At 39.6% G+C, this 24,570-nt stretch overlaps 1 protein-coding gene across 2 annotated transcripts; it reads left to right on the top strand.

Annotated features, from left to right (window-relative positions):
* Nucleotides 1-854: 854 nt before the first annotated feature.
* Morf4l1 (mortality factor 4 like 1) lies at nt 855-23,684 on the top strand. 2 transcript variants are annotated; one of them, XM_057766950.1, is made up of 13 exons: nt 855-1,014; nt 5,636-5,682; nt 8,609-8,676; nt 11,016-11,132; nt 12,250-12,336; nt 14,126-14,206; nt 17,562-17,587; nt 17,980-18,068; nt 18,779-18,880; nt 20,233-20,321; nt 20,985-21,157; nt 21,697-21,781; nt 22,949-23,684. In XM_057766950.1, exons 1-13 carry the CDS (start codon nt 975-977, stop codon nt 23,031-23,033), a joined length of 1,089 nt encoding a protein of 362 aa, XP_057622933.1. In that variant the 5' UTR covers nt 855-974; the 3' UTR covers nt 23,034-23,684. The 2 variants fall into 2 exon arrangements, with proteins under 2 accessions (XP_057622933.1, XP_057622934.1); XM_057766951.1 differs by lacking the exon at nt 11,016-11,132.
* The last annotated feature ends 886 nt before the right edge of the window (nt 23,685-24,570 follow it).

The following is a 24,570-nucleotide window of genomic DNA, read 5'->3' as shown; positions in this document are numbered from 1 at the left end:
TCAGATACAATTTCTGGAGTTATCTCCTAGGTAATAGCTGTAAGTTTTTGCATGTAATTTGTGTAATTCTGTGGGTACAGTGTTACTTCACAGCCGGGTACACTAAGGAGTTTTTTGAACAGAGGAACAACCTGAAAAAAGGTTTTTGTTTTTTCAGATTGTGTATACATTCAAAACCACCTCAAAGAAATAAGATGACAGAAAGGGTACAGAGAGGTCGGATACGGAACACTGATTTTGGCATCAACCAAAGTTTGCCTCCTTCTCTGGGACTAAGTGAGAAGTCAGAAGCTGGAATCTACAAATGGTCATGGGCACCGACCCAATAAACAGCGCACGGCTTTCTAAACACCGAAGCTTCTGGAGCGGCCTCCTTCCCGCTCGCCTCTAGCTTCATCTTTGGCCTCCAAAGCTCCCTTAGGCCGAGTGCTGGTGATGCTGTGGCCACTTCAACACCCCTCATCTTCGTGGCCTCCTCATCTTGCGTAAAAGCATCCGTCCGTGAGCCTTTTCCATCCTTTCATCGCCAGTGATTTGTTTTTTCCTCCTTTCCACCGACAGACACCGACAGAAAACCAAATGTGGGTTTTAACAATCATCTGGGGGTCGCGATCCTCGGGGGGGGGGGGGAAGACGGGGGGACTGGGGCGGGCGGGGGTGGGGGTGGGGAGGGAAGGCGTCTCCCTTCCCCTCCCCCACCCGGCTTCGCGTCCGTTGGGGGCCGAACTACCAATCCCGGCGTGCCTCGGGGGCGGCACGGGCGCAGGCTTGCGTGCGCGGCGGGCAGCCGTTGGCTGAGGCGGCGGCGGCGAGGGTCGCGGCGCTGTGAGGTCAGGCGGCTCTGGCAAATCGCGCCCAGGATGTAGAGCTGGCTGTTCCCGACGGCGCTCCTGACGCGAAGTTGGGTTGGGTAGAGAGTAGGGGGCGGTAGTCGGGGGTGGTGGGAGAAGGAGGAGGCGGCGAATCACTTATAAATGGCGCCCAAGCAGGACCCGAAGCCCAAATTCCAGGAGGGTGAGTGTGTCGCTTTGGGTCGAGGCAGCTAACGGCTCCGGGGAGGGAGGCTGAGTCGGGGCGGCTGAGGTTTGAGGGGTCGGGGGCGGCGGGGCTCGCGGCCTGGGGCCACTGCGGGCTGTGCTTTGTGAAGGGAAGGCGCACTGCGCAGGGCGGACTCGGCGCGGCGGGCGGCGGCCGGGCTTTGTGGCACAGCCAGGGCCGCGGGAGCCCCGTGCGCCGGGCCAGACCTCGGCGCTTGTTTGTTTGTCTCTGAGCGGGGAAGGCTATTGTGGGGAGGCGGCCGGCGGGCGAGCCATGGCGACGGTTAGGAAGTGATGTGGCGTGGGGGAGGGGAGCAGCGGCAGCCCGTGTTGTTGTCGTTCCCCCACCCCCTCCCGCCCCGGGCTGCCCCGCGCCGCTCGCACCACCGTGGGCTGGAGGGGCGAGGCTGCTTGACACCCCCCCCATCCCGGGGCTATCTCGGCTATTTCGGGGAGCCCTGCCGCCGGAGGACGGGGGAGTGGGTTGCGCGCCCCGCGGCGGGATAAGTGCGTTTGTAAAATGGCCGCGCCAAGATGGCCGCGCCATCATGGCTGCCAGCGTCTCGGTGCGGCTTTGGGCAGTGCAGCGCCCCCTGGCACCGAGACCTCGCGCCGACCGAGGCCTGCGTTTGCCTCCGAGTGATGGGTGGGGACGGAAAAACCGTGAGCCGCCCGAGTGGGTGGCTGGGCTTGCTGTACCCTGAAGGCATCGTTTTGCTGTGTCTGGAGCGGAGCGCCGGAGTCCTGGGTGCTCTCCTGCGCGGTTGCTCGGGAAAACAATTTCCGTTCCCCCGCAGGGAGTGTCCGGCTAGAGGTCCTTGGCCTCGTCGTCGTCTTTAAACCCAAGAAGTTGCTTGACTGGTTGCTGTAGTAGTCTATTAATGGCGATTTGAAAGCTAATGTTTATTAATTGGCTTTGATCGAGAACAGTGTTGCTGTTTAACGGTCCTTTCGGGGGGAAGCGGTTACTCAGTTCTCGTAACTCAATTACCGAGGTGTTTAATAGCGCACTAAAGGAAGTGCAACTGCAAGCATAAAGAGGAACGTTTTAAACCTTTTATTGCCATGGCCGTTTGTGCTTGTTGCGTACATTCCCAGCCCAGACGCCGGCGTAACTGTTGTTTTAGGGTTGTTTAACCATTAAGGTGCTAGACATTAAAAAGACAAAACAGCAACTTAACGGTATTCCAGGGGGTTTTGATGAGGACTCTTAGTACTTTTCTCCCGCTTTGAGAAATTGTGGCCCTTCGTTGTTTTGCTAGGTGTTTTCTAGAAAGTTTTGGCAAGTCTTGGTATGTACCCCTGGCTATTATATTGATTCTCCTGCTTCAGTCTTCAGAGTGCATCAGCTAAATCTTGTTTACATTATCTTCGAAGTTCCCTTAATGTTATCTAGGATGCGATACCTAAAGTAGTTTGAGGGCTGGAGACGTAGCTTTGTTGTCCAGTGCTTCCTGAGGCAAACACGAGGACTTTTTGCATTTTTAAAAAGAACGCCGTTAGTCCAAGCACTCTGGAGGCAGAGGCAGTCAGATCTCTGAGTTCGAGGTTTTTCCTTGTCTACTTAGAGAGTTCCAAGACAGCCAGGGCTAAAGGAGAAGTTGATAAAGTCAGGAGATGAATAAAGGCAAACCAGAAAGAGGTGTTGGTGTAATTGGAGAAGAATAGGAACAACAAAGGCTTGGGTTATGAAAGCTTTATAAATCCCTGCCTTTACCATTACATTTCAGCTGCGGTTTCCAGGTGTAACTGGTTGTGACACACATCTAAAATTCCCACATTAGAGAGTAGGATGACACTGTCCAGAAAAAAAAAATACAAACTAAAATATATAACCCTCTTTTTAAAATTATGTATAAAAAACTATGTAAGATGTTCTGTCCCCACCTTGACTGTTAATTTTGGTTTTTCGAGACGGTTTCTCTGTAGCTTTGGAACCTTCCCTGGAACTCCCTCTGTCTTGAACTCACAGAGATCTGCCTGCTTCTGCCTTACCCTCGCCCTGCTCCCATCTTGACTCTGATTCCAGGGGCTCACATGATGGAGATAGAGAACTGTCTCCCACAAGTTGTCTTAAGACCTCCACATGTACAGTATCTTGTGTGCCTATAACTACTCCCCTCCCCACAATAAGTAATGAAAATTCAGAGAATAACATCTCGGGAGGAAAATATTTAGTGTTGGTATTATTTTGAAATTTTGATAGAATTGTGATAGTGAAAGGTGGTGACTACATTGTGTGTGCGCGCGTGTGTGCTATGTTTTATGTGTATGATGTCTTGCATGCATGTACTATGTATAGGCGTGGTACCCTCAGAAGCCAGAAGGCCTTGGATTCTCAGAACTGGAGTTGTGAACCGCTGTGTGGGGGTGCTGGGAATGGAACTATTTCTGTCTTATGAAGGGCCATTTAACTACAAGCTAGTAAGAAGACAGCCCAGGGCAGGATCATTGTAGTTTGAGGCTAGAGTGGATCTAAGGATGGAGAACTGTGTAGTTAGAATTTCTCGGTTATTGAATTTTTCTGTTCACTTGTTAGCCTGATTTACACCAGCTAAATGCATTTATTTTTTGAGTTAAAGAGCCTTACTTTAGTGCAGTTTTTCAGCTATATATTTATATTTACATAAATATATGAATATATTTGGATTCATAGAGCCATAGTATAGTTTTTAGCTGAAGCAGCCAATTTTTAAAAAGGTATATTATTTCAGAGTAGCTTAAAAGGTACTTGGAGTGAAATTAGTAATCACAGATCTGATCTTACTGCTTCTGTTTAAGAGCAGAATGTTTTACCCATTTATTTGGATTTTACCCCTGGACTGTCAGGTCAATTTTCCATCTTTATTCAAGGCTGGCATGGGTCTAGTAATGCTTTTAACAGTTAAGTAGTAAGAGTATTTAGGGATACCTTGATGTTAAGGGTTGCTGGATCTTACTTTGGAAGTCTAACAATGAAGGTCTCTGAAGTTCAGATGTAATAATAATTTCAAAACGCACTCCAGAGATAAGAATGTATGTAGCTCAGTTGGGAAAGTGCTTATAGCATGCACAAAGCTTTGGGCTCATTAGATATGATTGGAAACCTGGAATCCCAGGAGGTGGACAGTTCAGCACTGTTTCCCTTCTACTTGTACATGTTCATTCTAAGTTCCATGGGTATCGAACTGTGTATATATTACTACACTTTTGCATGCTTATTTCTGCTGTCTGGATCCTCCTTTCTCTGTGAACCTTCCCAAAAAGCTGGCTCTCTTAGCTGCTTAAGAAAAGTACAATATAAGTACAGAAAAAGATATAAGCATTTACTTAACCTTATTAGTATGTCCCTTATTAGTATGAAATGCTTGGCACACAGCAAATACGCCACATTTAAGAGAGAGAAAGGGTCTCACCATATAGCTTTGACTGGCCTATGTAGGTGTATTGGCATTGAACTCAAGAGTACTGGGATTAAAGGTGTGTGCCACCATGCCAGGCTTATAATTTATGTATATATACATATATACTATATGTACACATACATATATATTTAAGAAAAGATCTCATTACAGATGTTATGAGTGACCGTGTGGTTGCTGGGAATTGAATTCAGGACCTTCGGAAGAGCAGGCAGTGCTCTTAACCTCTGAGCCATCTCTTCCAGTCCATATACATACATACAGATGTATTTAAAGAACATTTTTTTTCCAGCATAGGACTATTAAGATACAATTTTATAAACACATAACTGACCCTGTTGAATACGTCAATCACCTTGGAATGTGTTGAAAGCAAGTGGACTGAAAATAATGTGTGTGATAAACTTCCACTATCATTATGTGAAGTCAAGAGTCCAGAAATCACCACCCAATTTGTTTGATAAGCACAGATGTCTTCAAGTCTTAACTCTACCCAGATTTTATTTGGATTTGCAAGTGCCAATGGTAGAGTCAACATTGGGAGTAAATTCTCAGGGCTAGGATTGTTCTGTTTTTTTGTTCATTGAAATAGCCTAGCTTCCAGAATACTAAGGAATGAACAAACATAGGTAGGATAACTTAGAAAAAATTCATCTTATGTATTTTGATCAGGAGTTTTAATGTGTAATACTCAGTAAAAGGAAGCAGAAATCAGTCAAGTGACTAAGAGAAAACATTTTAAAAATTCTATTCCCAGGTAGTGGTGCACACCTTTAATCCCAGCATTTGGGAGGCAGAGGTAGGCAGATCTGGGTGAGTTTGAGGCCAGCCTCGTCTACAAGAGCTAGTTCGAGGACATGCTCCAAAGCTACAGAGAAACCCTATCTCAAAAACCCCAAATAAACAAATAAGTGAATAAATGATTCTATTTCCAGATTAGAACAGGTGAACTAGTCAAACTTTATCCCATAGGTGATTTGATAATTTGAATAGTAATTTAAGTTTGTACTTTGTTGACCCTGGATACTAAAGATATGGTAAAGTTTGTTCTGAAGTGTTCATGAATAGTTTTACCTGTTTTTCCTGATTTTGCTGGGACTTTTATAATCAAGTGTAGTGGTTCTTGAAGTCACATCTTTCAGTATGACAAATGACTCAAAATTAACCTGACCCTTTTCCTCCCCCCTCTTTCTACAGGCGAGCGAGTGCTGTGCTTTCATGGACCCCTTCTCTATGAAGCAAAGGTATGGAACCTGCTTTCTTTTGAGAAGGTAGCCAAAATGTTAGGTAGATTTGACTTCTTAATATCAAATTATATATAGTACTTTCTTACTGGATATGTAAAGATTTCGTTTTTGCATAGGTTCATAAATCTATCTCATTTTGAGTTTGTTACTGCTTGCTTGCTGGTGGATGGAGAAAGTTCAGATATTGTTATTCTTCTCCCTTTCTAAACTAACTCAGTAAAGACCTATTGGTTGGAAATAGCATTAAAGTGATAGATGAAGGTTGGTTGGTTGTAACAAATAGCATTTTATGGTTAATACTGCAGCGGGAAACAGCACCAGAGCTACACGGTGTGTACTTGCAAGCATTTGTGCATGTCGATGTGTAAAACCTTGTGAGCATTGAGATCAGAGGACAACCTCGAGTGCCAGTCTCTTCTTGATGTCCCTGAGACAGTCTCTTCTATCAAACTTCAGATTTCCTGGGATTCTTCTTCACCTTCCATCTCATTGTAGGAGCACCAGTATCATATGGGTTCTGGGGTCATGAGTTGTCCTGCTTGCATGGCAAGCACTGTTATCCACTGAGCCTTTTCCTCAGCTTTAACAGTTGATATTTAACTTCTCTCTCTGTGTTTGTTTCTCTTTGTGTTTGTTGGTTATGAGACTAGAGGTCTTACCAGCTCAGGCTGGCTTTGAACTAACAATAAGCCTCCTGCCTTACCCTTTTATGCTGAGGTCTCACACAGATGTGACCCACCACCATGCTCTGGTTGTCATATACATTTAACTGCTATTAGTTAATTTGAATGGTAAAATTTGAACCCTGAGTGAACAAGGCTTTTTTCTTTTTTCATTATGTTCTCCTGTTATATAAAACTTGACTTTAAATTTAGATGCCTGGTGGTGCTACCTTTTATCCTAGCAATTGGTAGACATAGGCAGGTGGATCTCTGAGTTTGAGGCCAGCCTGGTCTGTAGAGCAAGTTCCAGGACAGACCTGGCTATATGCAGAAACTCTGTCACAAAAAAACCAAAAGGAAGAAGAAAACTAGCGAGTGATAACAGCAGAATACATTTATTTTTATTTTAATTAAAAATATTTACAGTGCTCACAATTTAACACAGCATACATATGTTTGGAAGAGAGCTACCACTGCACTTACATCCCCATGCCTGGACAGTCTACTTTATAGTCTAAAATTATTTTTATTATTTTATTTCTAATGAATTTTGGCAGAATTGAGCTTGTGGTATCATTCTGGTGCTCACCCCAGGGATTTAAACACTCTAGCTATGTTCCCTATCAGTGAGATATATCCAGCACAGAAAATTAAAAGTTGCCCCATCCTCTTTAACACTGCTGGGGCTCAAAATGGGGGCCTTTTGTTTTTTAGAGAAGTGCTGTATCAGTAAACTACATCCCTAGCCCTTTACTTTTTGAGACAGGATCTTGCTGTAGAGCTCAGATTGTCCTTAGCTTCAGTCCATAGCTAGTCTACAAATCTTATTCTGACTGCTTGAGGACTGGGAGTACAGACATTTCTTTTTATTTTTGAAGATGTTTCTTTTGAGACAGATGCTAGGGTGGTCTTAAATTCACAGAGATGGAACTGCCTCTACCTCCTCAGTGCTAGAACTAAAAATGCGTGGACAGGCATTTAAGAATTGAACACAAAGGCTGCTGGCTAGTTACATGGTAGAATACTTGCCTACCTTAATTAAAGCGCTGAACTCAATCTCAGTGCTACTCCCACCAAGAAAAAAAGAAACACCGTATACTGGGTGACACAGGCCTATGAACCAGGCAGGCTAGTTGGGAAATTAAGACAGAAGGATTACTTGGGATACGGAGTTCAGGGATGGCCCTAGTGAAACTCTGTCTCACAAAGTAGTAAACAAGGCCGGGGACAAAGCCCAGTGGAAGTACTTTCCATGAGTGAGATGCTGGTTTAAGTACCTAGTACAGAAAACCAACAAAAGTGCAGCAACACACACTCATACACACTATACACATGTATATAAAGCATAATGATTAAAAGTGATTTCTGTGTAAATTTCTGTCAAGTTTATATTTGTACCAGCCAGTTCTGACTAAAAATGATGTGCACAGCTCATATTTTGAATGTATAGCTGTTTGTTTGTAACTGAATCCTTTTGGTTTTGATCTTGTATGTTTTTCATTGTTCGTTGTATGAACTTTTGTCAAACATCTGAACTGTTTTTTCTCTAGCAGCAAAATATTCTGGTGAACAATTTCTTAAATAATGATTAGAGTAAATTATTGTTTGGTTGACCAGTGAAATCAAAAAAGTCAGATCAAAAAGTCTCGTCATGGGGACTTTTCTCTAATAGTTTGTTTGGTTGCTTTTAAGAATGCTCTTTTATTTTTTTGTTTTTGTTTTTCAAAACGGTTTCTCTTGTAGCTTTGGAGCTTGTCCTGGAAGTAGCTCTTATAGACCGGGCTGGCCTCGAACTCATAGAGATCCGCCTGCCTCTGCCTCCGCCTCCCTGTGTGCCACCACCGCCTGGCTAAGAATGCTCTTAAACCTAATTAAAAAATCAGCATGCTGTCTTTTTTTTTTTTCCATAGACTGATGAGATTGTATTTTTGAAATAAATGTAGTTCTTAGCTAGAGTTTAAAAAACTCTAAAAATAGCTTTCATTTCTTGACCTTGGGTAGCAGACCTGGATTGTTGATTTATAGTGACCTCTTTTCAGTGCTGTTTTTTAGTTTTGTGTTTATTTTTAAATTGAAGTTTTGTAACTATATAGAAAAAGATTCTCAGCACTAGAGTTATATAATCAAACTGACCAACAACTCTCAGTACTTGAAAGTCTTCTAATTAAAGTTACAGTACTAAATAAAAAGCACATCTGTCTTTAGGATGCAAATTTGATAAGATTATGTGTATACCAAAGACTTTGTCTTTTTTATTTCAGTGTGTCAAGGTTGCCATAAAGGACAAACAAGTGAAATACTTTATCCATTACAGTGGTTGGAACAAAAAGTGAGTATTAGATCCTTAAAAGCATTTTGTCTACTGTTAAAATGTATATATCGAAGCAAGAGTGAGTCATCTTCAGTTTGATGAAACTATATTAGGGAGAACTCGACCAGATTATATGTACTTGATGTTTGGGAATTTTTCTTATGTTATTTTGTAGTGCCCAGTGGTTACATTTGACCAACTATTCTAGTTGAATTATGAGTGGTTGGTTGGTCAGCATACTTTTTTATGGCGTGTTTTAGGATGGCCTGAATATTTTTGGCCTGAGCACAGGCCAAATGACTTAATAGTTCTTATTCAAGCAGTTAAACTCAAAACTAGTTAAAGAACAGGAGAAAGGAGGAAAAATATGTTTTAGAAATGACAGTTTATAAATCTATTTTGTGAAATTCTGAAACATGTTAACTAAGTAGTTTCATGTCCAGATAAAATGTGTAATGGACGCTTTCCTACAGGAAGTAGTATGTCTTTATGCATATTAGGGATGGGAAAGTTATACAATATTCTTTCTGCGTGTATGCCTGAAGTCCAGAAGAGGGCACCAGACCTCATTACAGATGGTTGTGAGCCACCATGTGGTTGCTGGGAATTGAACTCAGGACCTTTGGAAGAGCAGGCAATGCTCTTAACCGCTGAGCCATCTCTCCAGCCCTAGGGATGGGAAAGTTAAAAGTCCATATACAATATGAAAGGAAAGCACAAGACATTCATGGAGTGGCCTCCTTCCCCTTCCCTAGCATACTTTAACTTAGAATTTACTTCAGTAGCTGTGCATATGGCTTTTATGCTTCAGTCTTGTGTATCAGATATTTTGTGTAAAATATGGATATGTATAGGTCAATATCTGTATGTTAGGTTGCTATTTTTGTAGATTGCCATAAATTATGAAAATTAAAGCCTCAGGTTTTCTGGTTTTACTTTTTCAAAAAGTAGTTTTTCCTTTGTTGGATTGTACTTCATGACAGAAATAAGTGATAGTTTTATTTAAATCTTGTTTTCTTGGGAAAATAGGGGAGTGGTGATAGTAGTAGACATCACGGGTTTTATTTTGTTTGTTTTGTTTTTTTGAGACGGGTTTTTCCGTAGTCTGTCCTGGAACTAGCTCTTGTAGACCAGGCCAACCTCGAACTCAGATCTGCCTGCCTCTGCTCCCCGAGTGCTGGGATTAAAGGTTTGTGCCACCACGGCCCAGTGACATTACAGGTTTTTATGAGGAAAATTAAGATATCATAGGTGTCTTAAAGAGTTGACTTGCTAAACATGCTCATGTTAGCCTTTAGGAAGTATTTAGAAATGATTTCATTTTCCTTTTCTGAAACTGGGTCTTGTTTTGTAGTTTTGGCTATCCTGGAAGTTGCAGTAATCTTTTGGCCTCCTGAATGCTGAGATTACAGGCTTTTGCCATCATGTCTAGCTGTAGAGAAACTTAAAATCATTTGAGAGGGATGTTCTTAAAATGCCTGTCAAGTATATTATGTGTGTATTCAATTTTGCCTATGGATTTGACTTTGGGGATTAGTCACAACTACTTTGAACAATACTGAAAGTTACATGCTTGATGTATACTTAAAAATTCTAGTGGCTCTCAGTTATTAGTTTACTAGTAGAGATTCCTCAGAGGGAAAATGGTGGTCCATTTTGTTTTTCTCAGTTTCAGCAAGGATTTTCAGCTCTTTGATAATAAGCTGTTGGAGTGATTTGGTAATTGGTTATTCAGTGTGCTAATTTAGATGTGGTTTGTATCTTGGTTTTAAAGCAGTTAAAGGCAATTTTTGATTTTAGGAGCATAGGGATATGGATTTTTTTTTTTAAAGGCGCTTCATGGATAGGGATGTAGTTTCAATGGTAGAGCTGTCTTGCCAGCATGCATGGAGCCCTCGCTCAGTCTCCAGTACCCCCATTCCTCCTGACACACCCCAAAAGAAAAGGCAATCTGTAGGATACTTATTTAGAGACAAGGTTTTTCTTACTATGTATCCCTGGCTGATCTGGAGCCTTGGTATGTAGACCATGCAGACCTGGAATTCAGATCTTCCTGCTTCTACCTTTAGAGTGCTGGGATTAAAGTGTGCACCACTATGCCCTACTGTAGGACACCTTCTAAAACATTGGTACAACAAAATTCCAATTTCAAACTGGATTTCTCTTAGATACTTGTTTAAATACACTTTCAAAAATCACAGTAGATACTAAGATATTTCTAAATTTTCAAAAATCTTAACTGGAATTTGTTGACACAGACATTAGACTATTCCATTTGTAAGTGAATCTTGATAAAGCTTAAGCTAAATTCTGCACATAGTTACTGAGATTACTTTGTACTATGCTGTCTGTATCAGAAGTGCTGTGAGGCCCAGGCGCTCTGAAAAATCTTTGAAGACACGTGAGGATATTGTAGCCCTTTTTCCTGTTCCTGAAGGAGCTCCCTCAGTACACCACCCCCTCCTGACCTCTAGGTAAATGCATGTTTTAAAGTTTTCTTTAGGAAATCATGTTGAGGAATGTTTTTTATTTATTTTCCTTTTGGCTATACTCTATAAGAGGTCAGAGGTGGGAAATCATTAAATAAAAGATTGCCTCAAGAATACACCTGATTGTGTCACTAATGGAGCTCCATCAGCAGGAGAAAAGACTTATTTTTATTCAAAAGTTAGTTTGCTCAAAAAGTTCAACATTCCACAATAAAGTTTTGTTTTCCCATATACATCAATAAAAAGCTTGTTTTGTGAGAAACCAGATACCTGAGATTTTAGAAAACCTTTAATCACCTAGGAAATTGGAATGCTTACATTTAGTAGATAAATGTGAACAATGAATTATCTGGGAAAAAAAAAACATTGTAAGCCTTTAATATACAAACTTAGTCTAGTCGCTTAGGTGGTAAGTATTGGTAGACTGTCGTGTGCTCCTGGTGCACTTTTAGCATTTATGAGCTGTGGAACTTAACATAGTACTGTAATTCTGAAAAGCTAATGGCTTAGTGACTTTGACCATTAACAAATGATTTGAATAATCCACATACATAGTTTATATTTGGAATGCTGCTTCTTACTAGAACACACTTTGCTTAGATTTTTCTTTTAGTTGGGAATAGATTTTCATTGCAAGCTTAATCAGATTGTTTCAGAAAAAGCTGAGCATGGTTTGTGCATGCCTGTAGTTAGACAATTTGGGATACTGAGACAAGAGGATTACCATGAATTCAAGGCCAACTTGAAATTCATTTTTTAAAAAGTATAAACAAAATAAAACCCTAGGGTTGACAAGATGGTTCAGTGGGTAAAAAGTACTTGCTTCCAAGGGTGAAGAACCAAGTTGTAGTTCTAGGACCTACACAGTGAAAGAACTGACTCCCAAAAGTTCTTTTCTGACACCCTCACACATACATTCTATAACATACACTTGTACACATACATATACAAATAAATAGATGTTAAAAAAAGACAAAATTAAAACACATTATTTCAAGGGAATTCCAAAGTTTTGCTGTTAAGATCTTTAAAAGTTAATTGGAAGAGAACCTAAACTATATTTAAAATGTATTTCAGTGTTGTTTTAACTTGTCTTTTTCAGTTGGGATGAATGGGTTCCAGAAAGCAGAGTACTCAAATATGTGGACACCAATTTGCAAAAACAGCGAGAGCTTCAAAAGGCCAACCAGTAAGTTTGTTTTGGGAAATAAATTTTGATATTTTTAGACATGGAATGAGCAGAATTAGATCATGTTGGCACCTTCCTCTACTTTTAGTAAAATGATTCTTGATACTTGTTAGTTCTTGTGTTAAAGCTTGATTTCAAGTAACTACATATTTTCCGGGTAAAAGTAATATCCTGTCATTTCTGAGTCTGTCTTTAGAATTTAGTAGAAAAACAAAGTTTTACACCTTTAATCCCAGCACTTGGGAAGCAGTAGCAGGCAGGTCTCTGTGAGTTTGAGACCAGCCTGATCTACAGAACGAGTTCCAGGTCAGACTTCAAAGCTACAGAGAAACCCTGTCTTGAAAAACAAAAAACCAAAACAAAAATTTAATTCTGAAAAACAAAGTTTTGAAATTGTAGGTGCAAACTTTTAATATCTTGTTTAACATCTTCTTGGAGGCTATGGAAGGCATAGTTAACTGATGGGAAAATGAAGAGATATTACCATTATATTCATTCTGAAAATAGGTTGTGGGAAAAGGACCCAGAAAAATCTATCTATAAGGTGGCTATTACATTTGAATTTTACAACTAAAATATTTAAAAAATATTTTAATTACATGGAGTCAAATTAAAAGAAAACTTTGGGACTGTTAATGAATTCCCCAACCAGGCATAACACTGGGATTTTCAATTTCTGAGACCATATGCTAATTTGTACTATGTTTTAATTTTAGTAACAAAATTTTTGTTTTGCCTCTGTTATTTACATGGGCATGGGTATGCCATGGTGAGATTGTGGAGGTTGGGGTCAGTTCTTCTGTCATGTAGGGTCCAGGTACTGAACTCAAATCAGTGGGCTTTGGTAACACCTACCTTTTACCTCTTAGGCTAGCCTTCTGGCTATGTTTAGTTTCTTCAATCTTTTGATTTCTGTAGGCTTTAAGTGTTATTTTTGGTTTTATTTTTTATGTATGAGTGTTTTGCCTTTTATGTGTGTATGCATATTATATGTATAATATATATTACATATATATGTATCACGTGTGCTTGATGTGTGAGGAGGCCTGAAGAGGGAGTAAGATTTCCTGGAGTTATGGATGGTTGTGGGCCATCTTGCTGCTGCTGGGAATCAAACCCAGGTCTTCTGCAAGAGCAAGAAGTACTCCCCCTAAGCCATCTTTCCCAGACCTGATTTATGATTGTGAGCAGCCACATGGGTGATGAGAATTGGACACAGGTACTCTTTGATCTCTTCAGCCCAATTTCAGGCTTTCTATATGTCTTACTCATTTTAAGCTCTTAGTTTTATAATAAAATGAATCTGTACAACATGGATATTTTGGAACACTGTGGAGGTTCACTTACTTATACTAACAGATAAGTTGTGTTGGTCTTCTTTTTTTTTAAAGATTTATTTCTTTGTTATATAGTTTTCTGCCTGCATGTATGCCTGCAGGCCAAAAGAGGGCACCAACTCTCATTAGATGGCTGTGATCCACCATGTAGTTAGTTGCTGGGAATTGAACTCAGAACCTCTGGAAGAACAGCCAGTTCTCTTAACAGCTGAGCTATCTCTCCAGCCCTCAGATAAGCTTTTTAAATTTTTTTGAGTCAGGGTCTCACTGTATAAGCCCTTGCTGACCCCGACCTCACAGAAATCACCTGCTTCTGTCTCCAGAGTGCTGGGATTAAAGATGTGTGCCATTATTATGTCTGACTAGAAAATTCAGTTTAAATACAGATTATAGATGGAATCAAGCAGGCACAGTTTGCTGTTTCTCATTACTTTCTGACATTGCTTTTGAAGGGAACAGTATGCAGAGGGCAAGATGAGAGGGGCTGCTCCAGGAAAGAAGACATCTGGTCTGCAGCAGAAAAATGTTGAAGTGTAAGATGTTCTTTGTTAATACTGCCTTATAAATGTAATTCAAATTTACAATTGATCATGATACATTTTGTTTCTAATGGGTATCAGATTGTAAAAGTAATTTAAAATGCACATTAGTTACTCTATTTTCCTTAGCCTCCTCCCTTGCACTAAAATATGTGCAACATTAAAATAGATTGAGTGTGCACTTCAACAGTAATTTGATGGAGGTGGGTCTTGTATTAATCTGTTGTTTTCATTGGTTAATTAATAAAGAAACTGCCTAGGCCCATTTGATAAGCCAACCCTTAGGTGGGTGGAGTAAACAGAAGAAAATGCTGGGAGAAAGAAGCCGAGTCAGTGAGTCACCATGATTCTCCCACTCCAGACAGACGCAGGTTAAGATCTTTCCTGGTAAGCCAGCTCGTGGTACTACACAGAATATTAGAAATGGGTTAGATCAATATGTAAGAGCTAGCCAATAAGAGGCTGGAACTAATGGGCCAGGCAGTGATTAAAAGAATACAGTTTCCATGTAATTATTTTGGGGCATAAGCCATGCGGGCGGCTGGGTGCCGGGGACGCAGGCCCGCCACTCCTATTACTACAGTAATTGCTTTTTCAGCCCTCATGTTTGAAGTTACACGTGTATACACATACAGGTTAGAAAGTAGTTTTGAATTGTATGGGAGTCACATTTTGAGATAATTATTTTGGCAAAGGTTACTTTCAGTAGTGCTAAATATAAAATGAGAATAAAGGGGGAAAAGTATAATTTGTAAACTCTGGATTGTAAGGCTTCTTGGCAGCTAGCCCATAGTTTTGAAGTCATTTACTCATACTGTGTCCCTAAAAGGTTATGTATCTGAAAGTGGCTGTAGAAATAATGACCTTATACGTGGTCTTAAAGATTATTCTGATTATCTGAAGGGTAAGTAACCAAGGCCTTTGTTTGTTTGTTGTTCTGTTTTTGTTTTTTCGAGATAGTTTCTCTCTGTATCAGTCCTGACTGTCCTGGAATATGCTTTGAGGACCAGACTGGCCTCAAACTCATGAGATCCATATACCTCTGCTTCCCGAGTGCTGGGATTAAAAGTATGCCACCACCGCCGGCTTATAACCAAGGCTTATTAAGAAGTAGAAAAACATTTCCTTATATCAGGAAGGAGACTTCTAAAAGGAGTTGCTCTTATAGTGCTCTGGACTGGAGATTTCATACATGTGTATAATGTATTTGATCTCTCCACCCCCCTTTCCAAGAGGGCTCTTGTCATGTGCATGTCCTTTTTAAAACTAATGAGTGTAGTTACTGCTAGCTTTATGTTCATGGGTGTGGGTAGGGCTGTTCACTGGAGCATGGGCCACCTACCAGTAGCCATACATACCTTTAAAGAAAAACGACTTGCTTTTCCCCAGCACCCATAAACTGCCAGTAGCTTCTCATGAGTTCCACTTCTATCCATCTTAGAATGTTGGCTTATGCAAGTAACTCCAGCTAATTTGAGTTTGAGTGCAACATTTATGTTGTATCCAGAAGACAGCATGTCACAGAAGAAAACACTCTTTCCCTATCCTCCTGCTTTATACTTATTCTTACACCCTCTTATGCTCTGTTCCCTGAAATTGAGTGGAGGAAGGTGGAATGATACAGATGTCCCAGTTATGGATGAGCATTCATAGTCAAGTGTTCTGAGCACTTTGCTAAGTTATAAGTCTGCAGAAGGAGCTTCTCTGGCCAAGGTTGAGAGCAGTACTAATCTTTGAGTAGAAATATCTACAAGGTAGTTTGATAACAGCCATCTAGCAAAACAAATAATAGACTTCTTTGTAGAACCTCTGACTCCCTTAGACTCTTGCATGGGCTTTTGACCAGGTTTGCAAAACCAGGCATGAATTCCCTCCTGTTGAACAGTCTTCAAATCCAATCAGAAAATTATTTCTCTAACAGTCATCACTGTTGTACACCGGCACATTTTTGGAAACAGTAGTGATCATCCATGCAGGGTAGAACATTGTCTTTCAAATACGATTTTTGAGGCAGAATCTTACTTTAGATCTGGCTGTACTGAAACTGGGTATGTAGATTAGCCTGGCCTCAAATTCACAGAGAACTAACTGCTTGTCTCTCTGCCTCCTGAGTGCTGGGATTGAAGGGGAGTACACCAGCATGCCTAGCCTTTTTTTTTAAAGCTTACATTTTTTTTTTTAACTCTTAAAATGTAGTGGGTTTCCATTAAATTTTAGTTTGAGTTCTATCCTACTTCCCTCATAGGTTCTTTTTCTTACTTTTTTGTTGTTTTAAAGGATTCTTTTTTTTTTTATTTTAGGATTTATTTTTTTTTTAAGTGTTGTGTTTGAGTGTTTTGCCTGCATTTATGTCTGTGTATCACATGGTTGAATGCCTGGCACCCATAAAGGTCAGAAGGGATTTCCTAGAGTTGGAATTAACAGACATGTTAGCCATCATGTGGGAGCTATTCTCCGGAAAAGCAGCTAGTGTTCTTAATAACTGAGACAAGTCTCCAGCCTCCTAAAATAGAATTTTTAGCAGTTCATATTTTGACTATATGTAGTTTTAGAATTAGAATACAGGCAGAACACTAGCAATTGATTTTATGAATCCTTCTGTACACTTTGAGGAGCTAACTTGCACGTGTAATAGAAGGAGAAGACCGTTCAGGAATCCTTACTAGGAAGAATCATTAGAAGAATGAGTAGTTTTAGGTTTAATCAATTGTGGCTTTAATTATCATTTTATGGCACAGATCTTGTATCTAAAGTATAAGATCTGTTTTGTTTTGGTTTGGTTCCTGTGAATCATTGGCATGCGTGTTTTGATTTAATGGGACTTGGAAATACTATCTCCGAGGTCTTTCCAATTATAAACCTTCAACCTTTTGAAGTAAAGGAAAACTTAGCTTGGCCAGATTTTTTTTTTTTTTAAAGAGTTTCACACTTAAAAGATCTGCCTGCCTCTGCCTCCCCAGTGTTGGGATTAAAGGTATACACCACCATACCCAGCCTTTTTTGTTGTTAAATTTTTATGATTTTTAAACTGATGTGTATGTGTTGGGTGTGTGTTTCAAAGTGCAGGTTCCCACAGAGGCCAGATGGATCGATCTCTGAGTATGAGGATAGCTTGGTCTACATAGTGAGTTCTAAATAGTGAGTTCCAAGACTGCTAGAACTCCATAATGAGATCTTGTCTCTAATAATAATAATAATAATAATAAATCTACAATCAAGGTAAATATTTTGGGAAGCAAACATAAAATATAGTCATTGACAATTTTGGTGGGCATTTTATCTGAATTTACTTACCATAAGAACTGGAACAGTTTTTCTAGGAGTAATTTTTGTTTTCTTCTCTTTACAGGAAAACAAAGAAGAACAAGCAGAAAAGTAAGAGTATAAACTTTCTTAATTGATCTAGTCTTGTGAGCTCACTGGTTTAAACTGACATTTAATAAATGTGTGGTTTATTGACCTCAAATAGAGGTCTTTCAGCAGTGTTGTATAGATTAAGTGATTCTGATCTTTCGGCCTCCTTAAGATGTTGTTTTCACCCACTTGCTTTAATTTAGTCTTAATGATTTTCCTAGTAAAATAGCATTTTAAATACATGACATTACTAAATGCTTCTGAAATGATATGATAAGTTTTTTGGTAGAAACATTCTTTAGCTTGGATTTATGAAACAACTGTAATGGGGAAAATGAGAACTTAAGATATTCTTTACCAGGAAGAATTTTAGTTAACCAATACCACCCCTACCTCCTATACACATCTTGTAGCACCTGGAAATGGAGATGGTGGCAGTACCAGTGAGACACCTCAGCCTCCTAGGAAGAAGAGAGCCCGGGTAGATCCTACAGTTGAAAATGTGAGTTTTCTTTATTTTTTCTGGCAACTTGGTCTAAAAACTGATGATCCTTCTCCTCTACTTTCCCTTCTCCTGTGTTTGAGACAGGATCTTGATGTATGGCTTTGGCTAGCTTTGGGACTTCAGAGCCTCATGCCTCAGATTTGAATTGCTGGGGTTACTGAAATATGCTACCAAAGTACATAGGCAGGTCCTGGTCTAGCGGTAACTAAAAAGTGACTTTAAAGGTAGCCATGTTAGTTGTACATGGTGGTGCAAGCCTTTAATCCCAACCCTCGGGAGGCAGAGACAGGCAGATCTTTGATTTTGAGGTCAACCTGGTCTGCGTAGTGAGTTCCAGGACTGCCAGAGCTGCGTAGTAAGACCATGTCTCAAGAGAGTTGAAGATTGAGGGTAGGAAGAAAAGGAAAGAAAGCCATGTTTTGCAGTAATCATTTGGTAATCAACAGTAAATGTGAAGATGCTGTTAAGTTGTATCAGTTCAGGATACTTCATTTTTCATAAGAGGAGAAAATGCAGAAAGGGCCATTATGACTCAAGAATATATTCTATTCTGCTGGCTTTATGATTTCATGTATTGGTTTTTTTCAGTGACAGTTCCTTCTTTATGAGTGACTGCCTCAAGGAATTGGTGTACACCTGGTGTCTGAAGGTCAGGAGAAGTTAGTTAAGCAAGGAAAGTTTATAATACCCTCCCTTTTTCTATTTAGGAAGAAACATTCATGAACAGAGTGGAAGTTAAAGTAAAGATTCCGGAAGAGCTGAAACCATGGCTTGTTGATGACTGGGACTTGATCACCAGACAAAAGCAGGTAACTTGAGAACGATACGGGTTGTAGTTATGTGTATTTGACAAAAAGAAAAAAAGCTTAAAGGTTTTTTGCGGGGAGGGATTGTTTTTTTGTCTCTTTTTGAGACAGGGTTTCTCTGTGTAACAGCCCTGGCTATCTTTGAATCTACTTTGTAGACCAGGTTGGCCTCAACCTCATTGAGATCTACCTGCCTCTGCCTCCCAGTGTGGGGATGACAAGTGTGCACCATCCAGCAAATACTTAAAGTTATATGATTGAAATATCTTAATATAATTTTATGAATTTTTTTTGCCTCTGTATGTCTACATGGCATGGCCTGTGTGCAGTGCCTATGGAGGTCAGAAGAGGGCATTCTATCTCCTGGAACTGGAGTTCCTGATGGCTAGATGCCATGTAGGATGCTGGGAATTGAACCTAGGTCCCCTGATGCTCTTAATTGCTGAGCCATCTTTCTAGTTTTTTAAAACTCTTAAATAGTTTATGATGATTAAGAAAGTCGGAGGTTGCAGGAGCAGGACTCTTCTAGAAAGCTAATAGGCAGAGACATGCATTTTAATCTTAGTGTTGCTGACAATGGAGCATTTATTTATACATGTTCTGATAATAGAGTATGCTAGAAAGTATATAGCTTTACTGGCAATTGATCCTGAATGTAAAATTAAGGTCCTAGGTTTAGTTGCCCATTTGTAGGATGTTGTATAATTTTCTCCCCAAGGGGACGCAGACAAATTGACCATGTTAGATAGAATGGATGCCAACAGCTGGCCAGCTTGGCAAACCAGTGAAGTTTTGGGGTTTATAGAGCATGAATGATGGGTTGTGTACAGAAATGTTAGTAGCAATTAAAAAGTAGGTATGCCAAGCCCACTCTTTTTGGTTTTTTGAGACAGTGTTTCACTGTGGCTTTGGAGCCTGACCTAGCTCTTGTAGACCAGGATGGCCTCGAACTCACAGAGATCCGCCTGCCTCTGCCTCCTGAGTGCTGGGATTAAAGGCGTGCGCCACCACTGCCCAGCTTGAAAAGCCCACTCTTTAAATGAACCATTGTAGGTAGGGACTACTTGTTCATTCCTTGCCACCCAGACCCAAAATAATCACATAGAAACTATATTAATTACAATACTTTTTGGCCGATTAGCTCAGACTTCTTGTTAACTGTTACATCTTAAATTAACCCATTTCTATTACTTTGTGTTTTACCACTAGGCTTGTGGTTTACCGATAAGGTTCTGAGCGTCTTGTCTCCTGTGGTTACTTGGTGGTGTCTAACTCTGCCTTCTTTTCTGCTTGACATTGTAGGAAGGAATGTAATTTTTTTTTCATAAACATTGTGTTCACATTTTTTTCCCTAGCTTTTTTATCTTCCTGCTAAGAAGAATGTGGATTCCATTTTGGAGGATTATGCAAATTATAAGAAATCTCGAGGAAATACAGATAACAAGTAAGAATAAACCCTTTTGACTATGCACAAAGTACTTATGTACTGTTTAGGTATAATTGAAACTGTACTGTAGGTACTTACACAGTCATTAAATTTTTTGCTACTTTGAAAGCATAAATACCTTCTTATTTTGGCAGGACTGTAGTTTTCCAAGTTCTTTATTACATAAATTTGAAATTGGTTTTACTAGTTTAAAATGTGTTGCAAGAAGTGGGGCCCCTTGTTTGTCCCAGGCACCCAGATAGCTTACACCTGAAAAAACCACACAGAAACTGTATTAATTTAAACACTGCTTGGCTATTAGCTCTAACTTCTTATTGGCTAACTCTTACATAATAGTTTAACCCACTTCTATCAATCTGTGTATCACCACAAGGTCATGGCCTACCAGAAAAGTTTCAGCACATCTGCCTCCGGCTGCAGATCCATGGTGTCTCTCTGACTCTGCTTTTTCTTCCTCCCAGAATTCAGTTCTGTCTTCTCTGCCTACCTAAGTTCTGCCCTATCAGCTAGGCCAACCAAGGCGGTTTATTCATTAACCAATGAAAGCAACACACAAACAGAAGGAACTCCTACACCAAAAATGTCTTCGCTATAGTTTAACATTTATATCCTCTCCTGAAAGGAAATACTTTGAAAGTAATGCTTTTCTTCTTTTATCAGGGAATATGCCGTCAATGAGGTTGTAGCAGGGATAAAGGAGTACTTCAATGTAATGCTGGGCACTCAGCTGCTCTACAAATTTGAGAGACCACAGTATGCTGAAATTCTTGCAGATCATCCTGATGCACCCATGTCCCAGGTGTATGGAGCGCCACACTTACTGAGATTATTTGGTAAGAAGACTGAGAAACAAGACTTTATCCCCTCCCCCCTTTTAGGCCTTTAATAATTTGATCTAAATTTTGGTCTTTACTAAATGACTGAGAGGTAAAATAACAAAACATAACTTTCAGTTTGGATTTTTCTTTAAAATTTTATTTAAAAAAGTTTAAATAGCAAATTTTCTTGAAAAAGAATTTTGATAAATTATTAGCAAGACTGGATGGAGCTCAGTGCATAAAATCCAGGTGTGAGGGAACTCCCCCCCCCAAACCCACATAAAAAACGCTTGGTATTGTATGGACCCTTTGGGGAGATAGATGTGCCTTGGGTTCTCACTGGCTTAATTAGTGAACCCCAGTCCAGTGGGTGGCGCTTGAGGAAAGATGTATTTCTTGCTGTCCTTAGCTTGTAGGACATACACACACACACACGCACCTATGCTTACACATAATGACATCTGTGACAGCTCATTTACTTCTTACATAGTTAACATGTATGGTTACAGTGCTGCCTTTGAATATAACTTTAACTCAATTCTTTTGTTAAATAGTGCGAATTGGAGCAATGTTGGCCTATACACCTCTAGATGAGAAAAGCCTTGCTTTATTACTGAACTATCTACATGATTTCCTCAAGTAAGTTTAATTGAAATTAAACAGTTGGAATGGTTACTTAGAATTAATGTAAGAAAAGAGATATTGACATAATAATCACTAAAAATAAGTAGTTTATTTTTACAGACGTCAGTAAGGCACTAGAACAATATAAACAGCTTATATAGGGATTACACAGATGATGGAGAGTAGCCATGTAGGTGATGTATGGGAAATGATGGAATGACTAAATCTCCAAGCTATTAAGACAGTGAAAACATCGTGGGTTAATTTTGTAGATTTACAGTCACATACATGTATTAGAGAGTAGAAAGATAAACTGTTAAGGGGATAAATAATGAGAAATAGCAATAATGTCAATGTTGGGCTGATGTCTTACACCTGTCCAAATTGAGTTTGAAGAATATTTTTTTTAAAGTTTGAGGCCAGACTGATCTATATATTGAGACCTGTCTCAAATAATGTCAAATGATATAATACACATATAAGTTAACAGTAAACATCTTTTTGTCACAGTTGAGTGTAAGAGATTGAAGAAATGGGAAGAGGCAGATCTAGCTTATAATGTTGGATGACATTATAGGGAAGAACTTAAAACCAAGCAGTTTTTGAAAATGATAGGTCTAAATACTGAATTGAAGAAGAAATCAGCTGTAGTGGCAGGTGGTGTTCTGATTCTTGTTTGGAAAACAACATTCAATTTGAAGAAGACTGGAATTTTCATAATATTGGTCGTAGTTACTGTGGATTACTTTTTGGACTTGATATTGGGAAAGGTTAGAGTTTATTATTTATAGCCCTTTTTCTAACAGTGGTGAATATTTTCTCCAGACTCCAATTTCTTTGATAATACAGAAATGCACTCCTATTTCACATCCCTTTATTTCAGGTGTGGGCTTGAAATGTGTTTGTAGACTTCCATGTATGGAATTGAACAGTCTTGAAAAAGCTAAAGAAAACAAGTATTATTGTTTTAAGGGTCGTGCTGCTATATAATAGGATAGCTGTTTTGCAGATCCCATAGGTTATTCCTTATTTAGAAGAGAGTAACTTGTCACTAATGCATCTTTGTCTGTTATCTAACTGGTTTGAATTGCAGTCATGTAGTCAGTGATCAATGTGTCACTATATATAGTATCAGTATAACTTTTACCATCTTTACAGTGAGTTAACGTTTTTCTTTTTTAGGTACCTGGCGAAGAATTCTGCAACCTTGTTCAGTGCCAGTGATTATGAAGTGGCTCCTCCTGAGTACCATCGGAAAGCTGTGTGAGGGGCGTGCCCTCTCCCGCTCGTGCTTGGATCTCTGTAAACAGTTTGGTTCTTAGTCCTTCTCTTGTACAAATGATGTACTTTGAAGACGCGTTAGTGTATAACAGAATTGATGTTTGTTTTCTGTTTGATTTTAAACAGAGAAAATAAAAGGAGTCACTGCTCCTTTTTCCTTTCTTTTTTCATTTCAAAGTTTCTACCAGTGTATTCAGTGATGGACAGCAGAGGGACATGCTGTAGAGTGTTTTATTGCCTAGTTGATAAAGCTGCTTTTGAATGCTGGTGGTTCTGTTCCTTTGACACTACGCACTTTTATATGTGTTAATGCTCTATGACAAAATGCTCTGATTCCTAGTGCCAAAGGTTCACTTCAGTGTATATAACTGAACACTCATCCATCTGTGCTCTTTTTTTTTTTTTAATGGTGCTTAAAGAGCCCATCCTTTGCAAGTCATCCATGTTGTTCCTTAGGCATTTTATCTTTGCTTAATTGTTAAAGAATGGTGGCTTGTTTCATGGTTTTTGTATTTGTGTCTAATGCACGTTTTAACATGATAGACGCAATGCATCGTGTAGCTACAGTTTTATGGAAAAGTCAATCTTGTAGGAGTTCTTTTTCAGATCTTCAATAAATTTTTTCTTTAAATTTCAAGAGATTGCGTGACTGCGTTATCAAAACTTGGCATATTGTATATTTGTGATTAGATACTATTTACTCAGGAGATTGTTGTTTATGGAATGGAAAGCTTACTTGGATGTGGAGTAAATAAACTACTAGTGGTAGAAAATTGTTATCTTGAATCCTAGCTAAAAGGCTAGATGTGGACAGCACATGATAGTACCTTCTGTTACTCAGATTCTTGGAAATTTTTGAGCATTTGGGGCATTTTTAGTTGTGTGAAAATTGCTTTCAGTTAGTGATCATATTTAAGGAGTTTCTGTGAGAAATGAGCTAAAATCAGCATAAAATGCAGTTCCTTGGGATATTGGTTGGTAACCGCAACAATGTTATTCTTGAGATGCCAGAGTGATTTAGACAGAATATTGGGAATTGTTCAGATGGCAAGATGTAGAGGAGTACAGGGAAGACAGATTGAGAGTAAGTGTTGAAGCAGTATGTATTCATGATCCCTTGATCTGCATTTGATTAGATGTTTAAAGATTTGCTTGTGGGGTGGGAGGTAGTTCACTGTTGATTACCTATTGAGGTCTTGGGTTCAATCCATAGCACAAAGCGGGTAATAAACCTACCTGTTTCTTTGCTCCATGCAAGATGATAAGGGTAGTGGGTTTTTGTTTCTGGTTTTTCCTGTATTCCAATGCCTGTTATTGTTCTCAATTGCAGTAAAATTTTTGTGAGGCAGGGAGAACTTGACACATTGCACATGTGGATGCACCTTGCACATGCGTTCTGGGGGTTGAACACAGGTTAGGTCTTTTCCTGATGATTCCTGGCCCCAGTAGTGTACGGTATTTTTACTCAGTCAAGTGGTTTTCATGAGTCATTTAATTTATGCAACCTTATACCTAAGTTAGAC

Source organism: Chionomys nivalis, chromosome 4 (genome assembly GCF_950005125.1).
Source record: "Chionomys nivalis chromosome 4, mChiNiv1.1, whole genome shotgun sequence".
Taxonomy (NCBI): Eukaryota; Metazoa; Chordata; class Mammalia; order Rodentia; family Cricetidae; genus Chionomys; species Chionomys nivalis.
This window is presented reverse-complemented; position numbering and strand designations above follow the sequence as displayed.

Excerpts from the sequence above, each read along its gene's own strand:
- Morf4l1 (XM_057766950.1), top strand. The coding sequence starts at position 975 with ATGGCGCCCAAGCAGGACCCGAAGCCCAAATTCCAGGAGG. Across the intron at positions 14,207-17,561 it reads CAGCAGAAAAATGTTGAAGT|GAAAACAAAGAAGAACAAGC; the intron begins GTAAGATGTTCT and ends TTCTCTTTACAG. Across the intron at positions 21,782-22,948 it reads TATCTACATGATTTCCTCAA|GTACCTGGCGAAGAATTCTG; the intron begins GTAAGTTTAATT and ends TTTCTTTTTTAG.